The following is a 16,149-nucleotide window of genomic DNA, read 5'->3' on the forward strand; positions in this document are numbered from 1 at the left end:
CTGTTGTCTGAGGCCTGAGTTTCCATTTATAGAATGAGACCATTGGCCTTTCTTGATTCCTGAGTTTCCTTCCAGCTCCAAGAGTCTGTGAGTCTGTAAAGACGGGGCTGCACAAGGAGGTGCTCATTAAATCCTGATTGATGAGAGGGAGGAGGGGAAGGAGAAGAGGGGGGGAGCAGGGGAAGGAGTAGGGAAGGGAGGGAGGAAGAGCGGGAGGGTGAAGGGAAGAAAGGGAGGCAGAGCTGGATCAAATCGTCCTGCAGATAAAACTGACTCCCGGTTCTGAAGCACCAGGCTTCAGAGCGCCGTCACTCAGCAAACTAATGAAGGCCCTGGATTTTCGCACCCCTGGAGTGGAGAGAGGTGTGGGGATGTGAAAAAGGCTTCCCTCATGCTCTCAGCTGAATTTCCTTTGCAAGTAAAGACAATTCAGCCTCTTGGGAAATTCGGAAAATTTTAAAACCTGATATTCTAGTTTAAATTCATTTTAATAAGAGAAGCACAAAATCCTCATTTTAATCAAGTAGTATTACAAACCAAAGAATTCTCTCTTAGAGCCTGTTATTTTTAGAAGCAGGTTGGGGAGCAAGACGGTAGCTCTGATCTGTGGATGGGGTTTTGTCCCCTGGGACCTTGCCCATCCTTTGCTCCCTGCTGGGCTGCTGCCAGCTCTGCCCCTCTGTTCCCTCCCACCTTCAGGGCACAGCTGGGGTGGCCTCCTTCTCTGACCCCACCAGGGACCAGGCTGTATGTAGTCTCCACTGCCCCCCACCTCGCTACCCAGCCCCTTCCTTGCAATAGCAAAGCTGTTTCCCACCCTCGGCCTCCTGGGGTCCTGACTGCAAACCCGGGGGGTTGTACGGAAACTGTTATTGTTCTTTGTTGCCAGGAGGGAACTTCAGGACCTTGTGTGACACAGCTCCTGAGTCTGTGACAAAAGCCAGTGTCCTTCACCCGGCACCCCACAGACTAGCCACATCCAGGGTACCCAGAAGGTCCTGTCAGTAGATGTCAGACTGCAAAATGTCCTCTCAGTCTGGCAAGTGAAAGATAGAGCTGGTGACCCCAGAGAGGGACCCAGTTCCTCTGGGTGCTGGGGACTAACGCCAGGTGGCCAAGGGTGGAGGTGCAAAGGGCAGGAAGGACCTTGGGGACCAACAGAGAGGCAGAGGGACAGTCCAAGGTCCCTCAGCTGGTGGATGTGGGAGCTGGGGCTGAGCCCAGGCAGATTGGGTCCGAGAAGGAGGACTGGAGACCTGGACCACAGACCTCGTTGCAGACACTCCCAGAGACCTCTAACTCTAAACCTTCCCTCCCAGTCTGTGCCTGCCTTTCAAGTCTCCTGCCCCGTGCGCTACCCAGATGGGCACCTTCCCCCTAGAATGCTGGGGTTCCCTTTCAGAGCCTCTCTGCCCTCTGAGACTGGACCCGCTTTATGGAATCAGATTTCTCCCCACTTTGACACCTTCAAGTGCTGGTGCTGTGGGTGTCAGGGAGAAGTGGGCACGTGATGCTCCCCACCTGCCCTGCTAATCTTCCAAGTCCCACCTTCCCACCCTCCCCCTAGTTGCGATGCTCTGCAAATCTGAGACATGGTCGTTTACACAAATGCTGGGGCCACTTCTTCACTCCTCTGACCCTTTGGGGTGCTATCTGATCTGGCCCCACCTAAACATCCAGCCCCATTGCCAATTATCCCCAACACAGGCCTTCCACCCAAGGCTACTCTTGAATAGGCACATGCCCAGAATGCTGGGTTTGGAGTCAGAAGGCCTAGGTTCCAATTCTGGTGGGAGAGGGGGGGTCTTCCTCCAGGAAGTCTTCCCTGATTACAGGTCCTTGTTGCTAGCCCCTCTTCTTAATCTTACAGCACTAACAGCCTGTGGTGCACGATTTGGAACCCAGGTATACTGTGCAGGTTCTTCAGATGGTGGAATCTAGGTACCTGACCCTCCTCTGTATGTCATCCATCCACTCACTTGCATCCAGGGAACAGATGTTCGCTGAGCATCTTCTAGTCTCAGACACTGTGCTAGGCCCTGGGGAGACAGGGGTAAGCAGCACAGGCATGCCCTCAGAGAATGCAGGCTCTCCTCAGGGAACAGAAATAACTGAAAACAACCAATCATCTGGCCAGTGCTGTGGTAATAGCAGCCCAGTGTACTGCAGGAACACCCTACACGGTCTGGGGGAGAGGGCAGGGAAAGCTTCGTGGAGATGACATTTCAACTGGGACCCGCTCTGGGAAGGAGGATGGAGCTAGCCCAGAGAGAGAAGGAGGGAGGAGGCCTGTTACAGACAGAAGATCTATCTGTGCAAAAGCCCAGAGGGGTGAGGTGTGGGGCGAGGTGAGCAGAGGACCAGTGGAGGAACCAGAGGTCAGAGTGTGAGCCCAGAGCTGGGGAAGGGGCCAGAGCAATCAACGCCAGCACAGCAGCCAGGTCATGGCCTCGGGCACTGTGTCTGGGAGTCAGGACCTTCTCCTAAGAGCAGCCAGTAGGTGAGCCCCACTCCTGCTTGGATGTGTAGAGGACAAGGAGTCAGTGTCTAATCTGCCGTGCCCATCTGTCCGCAGCTACCGGACCCTGGCCACGGAGCACGAAGCTCTGATGCAGAAGTACTTGCACCTGCTGCAGATCGTGGAGACCGAGAAGACAGTGGCCAAGCAGCTACGGCAGCAGATTGAGGATGGGGAGATCGAGATCGAGCGGCTCAAGGCAGAGGTGACTGTGGGCCAGGGGCACAGGGGTGGCCGGCTGGGGGCCCAGGCCCCAGACCCAGCATCTCAAACCTCAGGCTCCCCAGGGTCAGGGTGGCACAGGATGGGCAGGAGGGACCAGCTCCCAGCCACAGCTGTGCCAGCCTCCAAACTTAAAATCAGCGATGCTGGCAGAGTGGGAATGTCCTTTGGTCAGATCTGGGTTCAAAGCCCACCTCTGCCACACAACAGTGGGATCAGAACCGTCTGGCCATATCACATAAGGTCTGTGACTCTGAGCTGAGGAGGGGAATATGAAAACACAGATTCCTGCAGTCGGGGTCAGCTACAGAATTTGCAGGGCCCAGTGCAAGGTGACAATGCAAAGCCCCAGCCAGTGTGGGGGAAGTCAGTCTCCTCTTCCCACTGCCCACTGCCCCCTCATAGCAGACAGGCCACCCCCAGCTTCAACCTCCAACTCCCCTAACCTCTGCACCATGATGATGCACTCAGTACCTAGATTCGGGTGGGCCCCTGCTGAGTCACCCACCTAATGCTCCAAGGACTGCCAGCCCAGACAGCTGTCTCCTCGCCCTGCCCGGAGACAACACAGGTGCACACGAGACCCACCCTCTCTGTACCTACACCTAGGTCCCTGCAGAGGGCAAAGGGGGGCAGTGAGACACTGCCGGGCTGATTTGACCCATTGCCATCAGACGTTTGCAGAGGTTTGGGGCCTGTGTTGCTGGGGTGAGGGAAGCAGTCACCTGAGCACTTATCCCAGGGAGACAGGAACACGCACGAACTGAGGTTCCAGGCTCCTGGGGCATGCCCCACTGTCCCATCAGCCACCACTTACAAAACACAGATTCAGAGAGAAGATTCTTAAGAATTTCAAGATGGAGACTGCTAAGCTTGAAGCCCCGAGCACCTGGCCTTATGAACACAGGGCCCCATCACACCCATGAAGCCAGCTCTGCCTGGAATGCTCAAAGATCCAAAGTTGCCAATTCCACCTTGTCGTGCAGCTGCGAAGCTCTGAAATAATAGTAACGTCAACTTGGAACTTCAGATGGATCAAAAATTTCAGATTCAGTGCACTTTCCCCAGCCTCACACCGGGCACCTTCAGACATGCTTCCTTAGTCAGTCGCCGCAACCATCCCGAAAGGAACCAGGCTCAGAGAGCTCAAGTCAAGATCACACAGCTGGAGGCGTCAGAGCCAGGACTGGAGCCCAGGTTTGTCTGTCCACCTGCCAGTCTCTCCACGCCGCTCGTAGCCTATTCCCTCACTGTTCCCAGGATGGGGCTTGTCCCAGCTCTAAACCGCCTGGTTCATTCTGGGATCTATTCTAGCACAACAAACATCCTTGACTCCAAGCTGAGCCCGTCAGGGACCAGGGAAGAGGTCTGGCCTCAACACCCAGTTATTAGCTTTGTGATCAAGGGTGTCCAGGAGTCATTCATTCATTCACCCACTCATTCACTAAATGCCTCGATCATCTGACCACTGCCTCCTCTTCCCCAGTCTTCTCCCCTCCAGTCACTTGGGGCTCCATAGCAGTGAGCTGTGCACCCCTTGGCCTTTGCACATGCTGGTTTCCTGTTTGGAAAGCCCTCATCACCTCCACACTTCCCTGCCTGGTGAAACCCTCCCAAGCTCAAATGCCTCCTCCTGGGCACTCCTGGCCTGGCTGGGAGCGTGCTCCCTGCCCCCTGCTCCCACGCTTGTCCACACTCAGGGTGCCTCAGCAGAGCCAGCTCCACGCGTGTCTGTCCCCCACCAGCCTGGCAGGAACTCCTTGAGGGCCGAGTGAGTCCTTATCTGTCAATCCCCTTTGCCTAGCACACAGTAGGTGCTCAGTGAGGGCTTGGTGAATGAACGGATGCAGCCTATGTGGTAGACACTAGAGGCAGAAGTCTCTACCCTTAGGGTCTGACTGTGGTCAAGTGTGAGCGGTGCTCCAGTAGAGCTTGCAGGGTGAACCCCAGCAGGAAGGAAGTCATTTTATAGCCAAACGTTCATGTTGCATATGGCTAAAAAGGGTTTGGGGTTTGTAGGCCAGTGAAGGTGTGGGTGCAAAGGGCAGAGCCCCGTTTGGTGCCGGGGTGCAGAAAGCAGGTCAGTTGTGAGTGATTGCGTGCATGTGTGTGTGTCAGAGTGGCAGCAGAGGCCCATTTGGTGGGAATTTGGAGCAATGCTTCCAATCGAGTGCATCAACCTCCAGGGCAGAAGTTTTTTTAAAAGAGTTTGAAAGAAAGGCCAGCTTGGTAAAGCTTTCTGGCTGTAGCCCCCTCACCCCGTCTCTTTCTCTCTCACACACACACACACACAAACACGCACACACACACACATGCACACACATCCTGCAGGGCAGAGGCAACCTCTTTGCTCTCCTTGGGCTCTAGACAGGTGGAAACAGAGTCTGTTTCCCAGGAAGTAGGCCATCAGGCAGGCAGGCACTGAGAAGCCAAGGAAGTGCTGAGTGACGCCAGTGACAAAGGCAGAGGTCTTAGAATGTCTGAGCTGGGAAAGATCAGAAGACACCGAAATCCATAGAAGGAGGGACTTATCCAAGGTTGTTCCAAGGTCACCTCCAGCACTGGAGTCCAGGCTCAAACTTGGATCTGTAGGCCCCAGATCCTTGGCCTGTGCCTGCCCCACAACTTACTCCCCTTCTCTGAGGGGCCAGGCCTGATAGAAGGGTGCCTGCTAGGGAATGACTGTTGCCTGGAGGGTCCACCTTTCCTCTGAGAGCCAAAAAATTCCTCAAGCTCCCTTCCCACTTATTCCCAAGGATCCTCAGGGGCCTTACATTCTCCTGGCCACCTCTTTTAAATTTTGCTTTTAAATTCTGCTCTCCTGACTTACTGCCTCACTTGCCACAGCAGCTGTCTTTACACTGTCGTTACTGCTCTTTGCCCCCCCGGGCGGTCCCACCATGTCAGGATGAGCTAGATGATGCTGCAGTAACAAACACCCCCCGAATCTTAGTGACTGGAAACAACCAAGGTTGCTTTCTCACTCACACTACCATGGTGTCCATGGTGGGTTCTGCCCCACAACCTTCTCACTCTGAGTCAGGAACACGGGCTGACGGGGCTCCCATCATCAGGAAATTCACCAGTCTTGTGGCAGGGGACAGGAACGTGGGAAGTGATGTGACACCACTGCCCACATTTCTTTGAGCAAAGCAAGTCACGTGACCACACCTGACTTCAGGGGATTGAGAGATACCATCCTGCCGTGTCTGAGGAGGAGAACCAGGGTATCCAAGAAAGCCCCCGTGACTACCCAACCGCGGCTCCTCCTTCAGTTCTCAAACCTCATGATACTGGCTGCCGTGTGTAACAGACTTTCCAAAAGTTTTGGATATAAGAGAGAGGGGGTTCCGTTACTGAAACAGAAAACAGCTTAAAAATGAATGGAAGACACCCCTGCCGTCATGTTGTTCAGCCTTTCTGCTGTGAGGGTTTGACCTCCTCTCCTCCCCCTCCCTCTGGACATTTGGTCGGTGGGGGTGTCACTTATAATCTGTTCATCAACCAAGACCCTCACCCTGCATCCAGGGATGCTGGAACCGGCTCATATCACCATGCAAGAGCCAGCTGTTAAACGTTCAAGAATTTCACCAGCTATTCAACCTTTAAAAGTAGCTTAAAATGGGCTGAGGTAGGAATGCTCACACCGTAGAAACTGACAAGTGCTACCAGTCAGTTTTCCTTGCAGAGAGCTGGGTCAGTAAGGATTTACCAATATATTATTGTCTGCATCTTTTTTCAGGACCAGCTACAGAATTTGCAGGGCCTGGGGCACAGTGAAAACGCAGGGCCCTTAGGAAGTTCAAAGCCACAACAGCAGAGCCTTTGATCAGCATTGGGCCCTTCTAAGCCCAGGGCTCTGCACGGGTCACACATCCAGGAGTCAGCCCTGTCTCTGCTCCCCCTATGTACTCTCCAACCCTATAGCCCCCATCCCTCGCCACCTCTCCCTGGAGGGGACAGGAGAGCACACCCAAACAAAAGTCTGCACAAAACTTCACAAAGCATAACTCTCCACGTCTGTCTCTTCTCCTGCATCTAAACAGCTCTGTCAGGCCTCATCTTTCATAACCAAAAAGCGCTAAGGACCCCCTAAAACAAAAGGCATGTCCACAGCTGAGAAGAACCCTCCCTGCCTCTAGAATGCTCAGTTTGGCACCATTTCATTGTTTTAACAGTGATTTTTCTCCTATTTACGATTGCAGGTAAATTTGGAGAGCAAAGGCAGGCCCTAAAGGTGCAGAATAGGAATTGAGATACAGTCGTAATATTTTACTGGCTTGGAAACACTCAGACTCCTGGAAGGCTGAGTCTGGAAGAAACTGAGGAGATCTTTAGTTCAGGGTTTAAAAATGAAAATTTAGCCATGGAATCCATTTTACAACCTTTGACATGGTACCCCAATATATCCAATAGGTCAATGAGGGGACTGCTCTGGGAGAAGTAAGAAAGGGTGGCCGTGACCCCTAACCTTGCAGCCCCTCCCCAGCTGCCCTCTCATGGTGCACCCTCCATGCCTTGAGTCCTCCTTCCCATCCCTCCTCCTGCCATCCTCACCACTGCCACCCTGGCACATAACACCCTGTCATACCTGTGCCTTTGTTCACACCATTCCCTCTGCTCAAATTCCCTCTATCCCACAGCCCTCTTGTTGGGCTCTTATTTGTCCTTCAAAACCCCTTCTGCATAGCCCTTGCCACTTTCATGGTGAGACACTACCTTTGCAGTAGGTGCACACCTGTCTTCTGGTTTTGCCTTATCAGATTAAAAGTTACCTCTGTGGGTGTCTGACCCCCTTCTTAAGCTGGAAGCTCCTCCAGGGAAGGGATTCGACTTACCCACCTTTGGCTGTGTCTCACCAATGCCCAACACAAAGACCCCGTCAGGACACACTGGTAGTGTTGGCCTAAAGGGAGACTGAGATGGGCATCCGTGGGGCTTGGAAGATGCCAGAAGGTGTCAAGAAGGAAGGAGAGAGAACTGAGTTGTGTGGCAGCTGTTTGAAAAGCAAGAAATACAGAGATCTTTAGTAAAACCTTGGAGGCTAACAAAAAGAAAAAGGCCTGGATTGATTCCATCATCAATTACTGCCCTGACTAAATGCATCCTGGATTAAAGACATTATCTCCAGAGAAGGAAGTAGGATGGGGCAGAAGCTGATGCTCAGTGCCTCAAAGGGGCGTGGCTAACAGAGTTTTCCTATGATGGTCAAGAAGGCTAGACCATGGGTGGCGAGCGGGCAGGGGCCAGCAGAGACACTTGGCATTGAGCCAGGTCGGACAGGCAGAGCTGGGCTCTAGCCAGCAGGCTGGGGCATGAGCCAGGGTCCCAACCCTGCTCGGCCTTCATTGATGAGGTCAACTGAGCAGGATTCAGACACCAACCAAGCAAAGCAGGGTCCAAAGCAAATCCATCTCCAGAAGAGACCTGCCAGGGTTGGAGAGAGGCTGCCTCCATGAGCTCACCTGCCACTGGCTCCTGGCGGGGATGGGCCGTAGCCCAAGACTTCTGCAGCGCCCCCAGGCTCACGAGTCTCCAGAGCTTTGCCCACCTGGCTTGATCCTGAAACAAAGACTCCAAGGCTGTCGGTGTGGCCTGTGCATGTAGCATAGCGCCTGACCTCATTGCATCTATTTTTTGCCCTGGTCCCTGCTGAGTAGATGTCCTGGAATGCCTCTCTCTGAGGCAAGTGCCATCAGCTTTAGCTATAGACTACACACACACTCACTCCCCGGCATCCTAAAGAAAGAAGGGTTCCGTGTGCAGATCCCAAAACTGGCAAAGAAAGCAGACTGGCAAGGAGGTGATGATATCAGGCCAGAGGTGGGTGTTGCCTGGGCACCCCTGCATCTCTGAGCTCTCCAAGAGCCTGCCTGTGCGTGTGTGCATGAGTGTGAGTGTGTCTCTTCGCCCTTTAGAGAGCAGATCGAAGAATCAGCCTTTATTTCAATGTGCAGGTGTTCTCAGAGAATTGAAAGAAAAGGAGTGGAGGAGAGAAAAAAGAAAAGCCCGTGTCAGCACTGACTATTTCTCAGCCGCTCTGCAAGCACAGGCCAGGGTAATTTTAGCAACCCGCGAGTAGAGAGCCGGTAACGGTTCCATTTTGCTTTCAAAGTGCTCCATTCGCTCAATTGTGAGAGCCCATTCATCCTGCGGTTCAGCAAGTGGCCTTGAGGGGACAAAGCCACGTGCTCTGAAGAGGAGCAGCGCCGGCTTTGTGGCGGTGTTTGTGGATTCCCCTGAGCTGCTATCTTTAGACACGTGGGGCTTGGTGACTGCAGTGGTTTCTGGTGGTTGAGGTTTTTGTCGCTGCTGTTCTCTGATTCTTTTTTTAATTTACTTATTTATGTAGCCAACAAATATGTGTTAAGTGCCCAGCCCCACACTAGGTACCAGGAGCATATTAATGAAGGAAACAGCGCCGTCCTTAGCTCGCTGAGCTCACCGCTGAGATGGAGAAGTGAATAGGTGACACCAGCACTTTCTCTGGAAGATCGGCAGCGCGGTGGGAGCCCCGGTGGAGGACACCCAGCAGAGACTCTCAGACGCTCGAGTGGCAGCAAGGAGCCCTGCCCGGGAGGATGCACCACTGGCCTGTCCACCTGAAGAGTGCCAGCAGCCCCGGCCGCGGTGCTGCTTAAGGTGCCCCTTCTCCTAGGCGCCACTCCCTTGGTTTTGACCTTGCTGCTGGGCTGACCTTTCTGATCCCCAAATCTGGCAAATGAAGATTCTCAGATCATCTCAAACGTTCGTTTCAAGGGCTGTTCCATTTTTCTAGGCCACAGTTTCCAGGTTGTGCTCCAAAGAGGGAGGGGACAGTGAAGCCAGCCATGCTTTCATCTGAGGTCATGCTAGGGATCCAGGTTGGTTTTGTTTGAAAAAATAAAGGGACTCCCTAAATGTCCATCAATGGATGAATGGATAACAAAATAGGGTCTGTACATACAATGGATGTTACTCAGCCTCTAAAAGGAAGGAAATTCTGCACGTGCTGTGACAGGGATGAACCTGGAGGACATCAAGCTGATGAGAGAAACCAGACACAGGAAGACGAATACTGTGAGATTCCACTCAGATGAGGTGCCTAGAGAAATCCAATTCCCTGAGACAGAATGTAGAATGATGGGGGCCGGGGCTGAGGGGAGGGGAAATGGGGAGTTATTGTTTAACAGGGGCAGAGTTTCAGTTTGGGACGATAAGAATGTCCTGGAGATGGATGGTGGTGATGGTTGCACAACAGTGTGAATGTACTTAATGCTGCTGAACTTTCACTTAAACTGGTTAAAATGGTAAATTTCACATATACAACAATAAAAATTCAAAAATAAAGGGACTGAGGGTTTAAGGAGTAGGGAAAAGAATCCCAGATTACAAATGAGGTTCTTGCAACCCAGAGAGCAGAGAGATCTCACCCAGGGTCACTCGGAGTTGGAGCCCAGCTGCCCTGGACCCAGGTGGACAGGCTGCCAGTCCAGTGCTCACTCAGAGACCTCTGGCTCATGACCTCACTCAGAGCAAGGGACATGAGCTGCAGTACCACCGGCACTCAGGGAGACCAGACGAGGCACTCACTCAGCACGCCTCGCCCACCGGTAGCCAGAGGGGTGGGGCCTCCACCAGCCATGCCCCTCTGGGCACCTGACCTGTGTTTCTGTTGCAGATCACATCCCTGCTCAAGGACAATGAGCGCATCCAGTCCACCCAGACCATCACCCCCAACGACGAAGACAGCGATATTAAGAAAATTAAGAAGGTCTGCACCATACCTCAGGGCTGCCACAGCTGCCCCAGCCCTCTTTAGAGAGCCTCCTGGCACAGCCCAGGGTCTGCAGTGTCACCTACTGTCCCACTTCTCCCAGAGCCTGCCACCCTCACCTCTGGTCCAAAGGCAGAACCAACAGCCCCTTACCCCTGACCTACACCTGGTCAAGCCATTTCTTCTGGTTGTCCCTGTGAGGTATGGTGGTGCAGCCCCATTTTATAGATAAGAAAACTGAGGCTCTGAGAGAAGAAAGAGTGGGTGGAACCAGGGCAGGAACCCAGGCTGTGAGATTCGAAGTTGAGAGCTTTCCTCACAACAGCCTCAATAAGACCCCAGGCCACTTTCTCCACTGTCACGACCTTGTATGCCTGCCCACCCCCCAGCCACTGTAGTGCAAACACTTCCTCTCACAGCTGCCCTCTTTCATTCCCAGCAGACTTCAGCTTGAGAACCAGTCTCTGTAAGGCCCCATAGTTGGCCCCACTGGTCTGACTCTATTATAGAGTCCAGGAGGGGCAGGCATCTCGGGATGTATCGGAGATTTGCCCAGCAGCCGGAGGACGGACCAGCACCACAGGCCACCTCGTGGAGAGGGGTGTGGAGGGGAAGAGTATGGTCTGTGCTTGCAGCTTGCTAGACGTGAAGCAGGAGAGCCTGATTCACCCTAAGGAAAACAAGTGAAATGGAAAATCCTACTAGTTGAGGGTGTAAAAGGACCCTAGTGCCATCCAGACCAGAAACTGCGAACTGGCATCCCACAGGCCGAGTTCAGCCTACCAGCATGTTTGGGGTTTTTAGCCCATACGGTGGCTTTTTTTTTTCCCCCTTTTTAATTTTTTACCAGTGCTTTAAAATCTAAACATTTCACATGAAAATCTGTATTTCTGGTTTCTCAAAAATAGAAATAGCTAACATTCATTATTCACTTTCTATGTGCCAGACACTGTTCTCAGAGCTCTGTGCAGATGAATTCGTTCCTAACTAGAAGCCCTCTGAGGTTTTATTATTACCTGCATTTCCCACATTCAGGAGCTGAGGCACAGAAAGGCAAAGTGACTTGCCCAGGTCACACAGCCAAGTATTTGCAAACATTTAAACCCTGGCCACCAAGCTCCAGAGCCCACATCCTCGGTCAGTAGGACACACCATCTCCTGGAAAGCAGAAGGTCCTGCAGCCTTGGGCCCATCTCCTACACGCAATGACTGTTGGCCCCAGGCCAGGTGCTGCCCTATTAGGGCCCACCCCGCCAGCTTCATGATCTATAGGACCTGCCAGGCCCCCATGGGCATCAGGATTTGCCACCAGTGCCTCCCAGGTCTGAACCAAGTCCTGCCCAGGCCCTTCCTTCTCTACTATGGCTCCACTGGCTTCCTGGCCCAGGTTCAAAAGCCATTTTGTTTGGGACATTTTGTTAAGTACCTACTGAAATCCACCTCTGTTCTTTTATTTTCACCCTCCTGGGGCCTCAGAGCAAGGCTTCCTGCCTTCAAAGAGAAGTGTAAGGGCTGAGGCCAGGCCTCTCCTTCCTGTGACAAAGGTCCCTGGCCGACGGGTCCGCACTCAGCAGGCTGCACCTGCTGTTCATGGCCAGTGCCCTTTCCAGCTGATAATATTCTGATGAGTGCTTGGCCCGTGGCCCCTGCATCCCCAGGCCCCCCACCCCCGCACCGCCCAGCACCCTTGCTCCTGGTGGCCTGTGTGCAGCCCCTGAGCTCGCACACAGCTCAGCAGCAGGAACCCAGGAGGAACCCAAGCTCGGTGGCGCCTTGATTGGGAACGTGCGAATCCTAGAACAATTCTGTGTCTGTGAATCAAGGCCCTTCCCAATTTCTTGCCAAAACGAGGCCACGCCAAGCAGCCCAACTCCAAGACGGGTGAGTCAGGTGTCCAGTGCACCTCCCCGCAGAGGCAGGGGAGAGGCTCCAGGCAGGCGCCGATGAGGCCCAAGCAAATTAACTAATTTGCCATGTTCTCTTCAATTTGATAATCGCCCTCTTTCCAGGCAAGCTTTAATTGAAACTTCTGGGCTTTCAGACCAGTCATTAGACAAGATGAGATGTGAGCCGTGCCCAGCACAGCCCAGCAATCCTCTGTCCTCAAGCCACCTCCCATGATGGGGACTCGGGGCCACACTTTTCCTCCTTCAGAGAATGCTCCTTCCAAGGCAACCTGAGGGGTCTGGTCTAAATACAGGGGTTTGGGCCGGGGATTTGCATTTTTAACAAGCTCGCAGGAGGTGCCGATGCTGCCAGTTGGTGGACCACAGTTTGAGTCCGGCCATCATTTCATTAGCCCCGTTGCACAGTTGGAAGGTTGGCTCAAAGGGCCCTTGCAGGCAGCAACATCAGGCCCAATCTTTGAGCTCTTTTCCCTACACGCCCAGCGTGGAGAATGACAAAGCCCTGGTCCCTGCCCGTGGGGCGCTCACGGCCTGAAAGAACAAAAGCCGCGACTAATGGGAGACTCTCGCGCTGGTCCCCAGGTGCAGAGCTTCCTGCGGGGCTGGCTGTGCCGGCGCAAGTGGAAGACCATCATCCAGGACTACATCCGCTCGCCCCACGCCGACAGCATGCGGAAGCGGAACCAGGTGGTGTTCAGCATGCTGGAGGCCGAGGCCGAGTACGTGCAGCAGCTGCACATCCTCGTCAACAACTTCCTGCGCCCGCTGCGGATGGCCGCCAGCTCCAAGAAGCCCCCTATCACACATGACGATGTCAGCAGCATCTTCCTGAACAGGTGCGCACCCCCGAAGGTTGGCCCCGCCTTGGGGTGCTTCGCCAAGGCGGGGAGAGGGAGGCTGGCCGGCACTGAGCCCAGCTTTGACACCAGCCCTCATCTAGTTCCCACCAAATGCAGTTGAGGAAACTGAGGCCCAGAAAAGGAAGGAAGCTGCTCGAGGTCCCGTGGCTAGAAGCAAGGGCCCCGACAGTTACGGGCAGGAGTACAGATGGAGGCCCACGTAGTATGTGTCTAAACTAGTGGTTCAACTGGGGCAGTGATTGGAGGCAGTTTTGATTGTCAAAACTTGGTGAGGGTTGTGGGGAGGGTTTGCCACTGGCATCTAGTGGGTAGAGGCCAGACATGCCACTAAACCTCCTACGGTGCAGAGGACAGTCCCCCACAGCAAATAACTATTCTGCCCAAAGTGTCAATAGTGCCAGGGTTGACAAACCCTGGTTTAAATATTTAAGAGTTATAAATCAAGCTAGAAAAAACCAGCTATGTTCCATTCTTCTACCTTGATGCCGTCATAATGATCTAGAGGTTAGGTCCAAAGTCTTAGTCTCCTTAGAGTTCTGCTGTACCCCACACGACCCACATACCTTATGAACAAATCGTGACCTTGGGCATTAATATGGGGTTTGTGGTACCTCAGAAGGCTGGGCTGACGACCACCCTTCTGCTGTCAACCTCTTTTTAAGAGGATATTCTTAGGAAATGGTTTAAATGAGCTTTTTGGTAGGCAGTAAAACTGAGTGAACTAGGTAAAAACAACAAACGTGAAAACATACCAACAGAGCATTATTTACCAATGATTCTCACCTAAGAATTAAAGTAAATCCCTCTGTGCCCCAGGTCATTGGTTCAACTGCTTTTCTCTTAAAATATTCATCGTTCAGTCATTTCACTAATTCCAAGCAGCCCTCATCCAGGCCCCCTGCAGGGGTGTTTGGGACCCAGGGCCACTTTCCCCGTGCCCTGTTCTTTCCCTTTACCTGCCAGCGTGCTGTGGTGAGTTTAGGGACCTGTGGGACACCGGGAGGAGATGGGAGACGCATTGGGTGTGGGTCATACCTGGGTCTGATGCCCAGAGGTTGAGCTGGAGAGGCTGAAAGTCACTGGGAGAGGGCCAAGGCTGATACCGTGGGTATGGATGAGGCGACAGAGTGCGGGGACACGGTGGGGGGTGAGCAGGCAGGAGGAAGGGAACAGCTTTTGGCCTCTCAGACCTTCTAGAAATTCTGAATCACTGAGCCGTAAAGGGTTGGCTTTTTACTACAAATATTGAACACTATTTTTAAGCATGAAATAAATGTTTTTATTCTTTTACTAAAACAAAGAAAATTGATATTATCATTTTGTGAAATCAGATAAGATTTACTCCAGAAACTACAATTGGGTCTTTTAAAACCCAGTGACCTGGCATTTGGCTGCAAAGTGTGAAGAACTTGTTTCTTCCTGGGTAAACCCTGGACAGCTCAGCTAGATTCACAGATTCTCAAACATGAGTGCGAGGTCCCACCCCAAGTTTCTCAATCTGTAGGTCTGGGGTTGAGCCCAGGGACTGCATTTCTAACAAGTTTGCAGGTGCTGCTGCTCCTGCGAGTCCTGGACCACACTGAAACGGGAGGCTTCACACACATCAGGGGACTGCCTGTGTTGGAGGCTTGGCCACGGCCTCTTGAGAAATACTTTGGGAAGCATTGTTAGAGTTTTTTCTTTGTTGTTTGTGCTTTTGTTGCATTGCAGGCCACAACTGCAAACTTTTGGTGACCATTTATCATAACCACTAAGAGATGAAAGGGTCCTTTTGTGTTTTTAATCTTTGACTAATTTTGTTCTACTGCACTGATCTTTTCTGGAATTCTTTTAGCCTGGAATCTTTGGTTTAGAATATTCACACTGAACTCACAGAATGTGTTCAAAAGTTGTTTGAAGAAAATCACAATGTGATTTTATATTTTTATCTTTTAACAACTGCATGGGTCAGATCAGATGCCTTCAACTGAGAATCAAAGGAAGGAAGGGAAGAAAGTCCCCTCCCCTCCTGGTTCCTTCTGGGCCCCTGCAAGGGCCTGATTCTCCTTCTCTGCGATGGGCCCAAGGTTGTCTGTTGCCTATCTTAGCAGTCTCGTTGATCCTGGTCAAAACGGCAGCGGCAGCCTGATCAATCCATAAGGCCTCTAGAATACGGACTCTAGCAGTCACTGGAAATACTGAGCAGGGAGTATGCTTGCCTCTTGCGGATATTAGAGAATCTAGCACAGAGCCCAGCACATCCCATGTGCTCAGAAGAGTTAGACATCATTACAACCAAAAAGCTTCACAGTGATGCACCCTGGGAGAAGCTGAATTCAAATCTAACACAGAGAGAATGAACACTTCCCAGTGCACTCTGCAAAACCAGCATTACTCTAATACCAAAACCAGAAAAAGACATTTTGAAGAAGAAGACTACAGACTAATATCTTTCATGATCATAGATGCCAAATATTATCAAATTGAATCCAGAAGTATATAAAAGGGGTAATTTTCATGACCAAGTGGAGTTTATCCTAGGAATGCAAGGCTGGTTCAACATCATAAATCAGTCAGATGTCTTTTGCTATATTTTCTTACTGTATTAAGTAAGAAGAACCGATGATCATATTAATGCATGCAAATCTGATGTGGTTAACTTCTCTCCCCTACTCTGGTCCGTGTTCCCAATTGGGAGTGGGCCACAGCCCTTTCCTTTCCCTGGGGCCCAGGGAAGGGTCAGAAGAACTAGAAAATGACTGCCTGATGATCATTCACACCTCACTATATGACCCATTGGGTACATGAGACAGTAGAAGCTTCAATGTCTTAGCCTCTATGCTTTTCGTGCACACAAAGATTAGCTGAACTTATTTTTTCAATAACCTGCAGAAACCCCACACAGCA

The 16,149-nt window shown here is 52.1% G+C and overlaps 1 protein-coding gene across 3 annotated transcripts in view; it reads left to right on the forward strand.

Annotated features, from left to right (window-relative positions):
- Nucleotides 1–16,149, forward strand: part of RASGRF1 (Ras protein specific guanine nucleotide releasing factor 1) — a 95,047-nt gene that overhangs the window by 23,557 nt on the left and 55,341 nt on the right. For all 3 annotated transcript variants that reach the window (XM_064480657.1, XM_064480658.1, XM_010983885.3), the window contains exons 3-5: nucleotides 2,576–2,723; nucleotides 10,401–10,493; nucleotides 12,986–13,239. In XM_064480657.1, the coding sequence (XP_064336727.1) occupies nucleotides 2,576–2,723; nucleotides 10,401–10,493; nucleotides 12,986–13,239 (495 nt within the window). The remainder of the gene's footprint in view (nucleotides 1–2,575; nucleotides 2,724–10,400; nucleotides 10,494–12,985; nucleotides 13,240–16,149) is intronic.

This window comes from Camelus dromedarius, chromosome 29 (genome assembly GCF_036321535.1).
Source record: "Camelus dromedarius isolate mCamDro1 chromosome 29, mCamDro1.pat, whole genome shotgun sequence".
NCBI classification, from domain to species: domain Eukaryota; kingdom Metazoa; phylum Chordata; class Mammalia; order Artiodactyla; family Camelidae; genus Camelus; species Camelus dromedarius.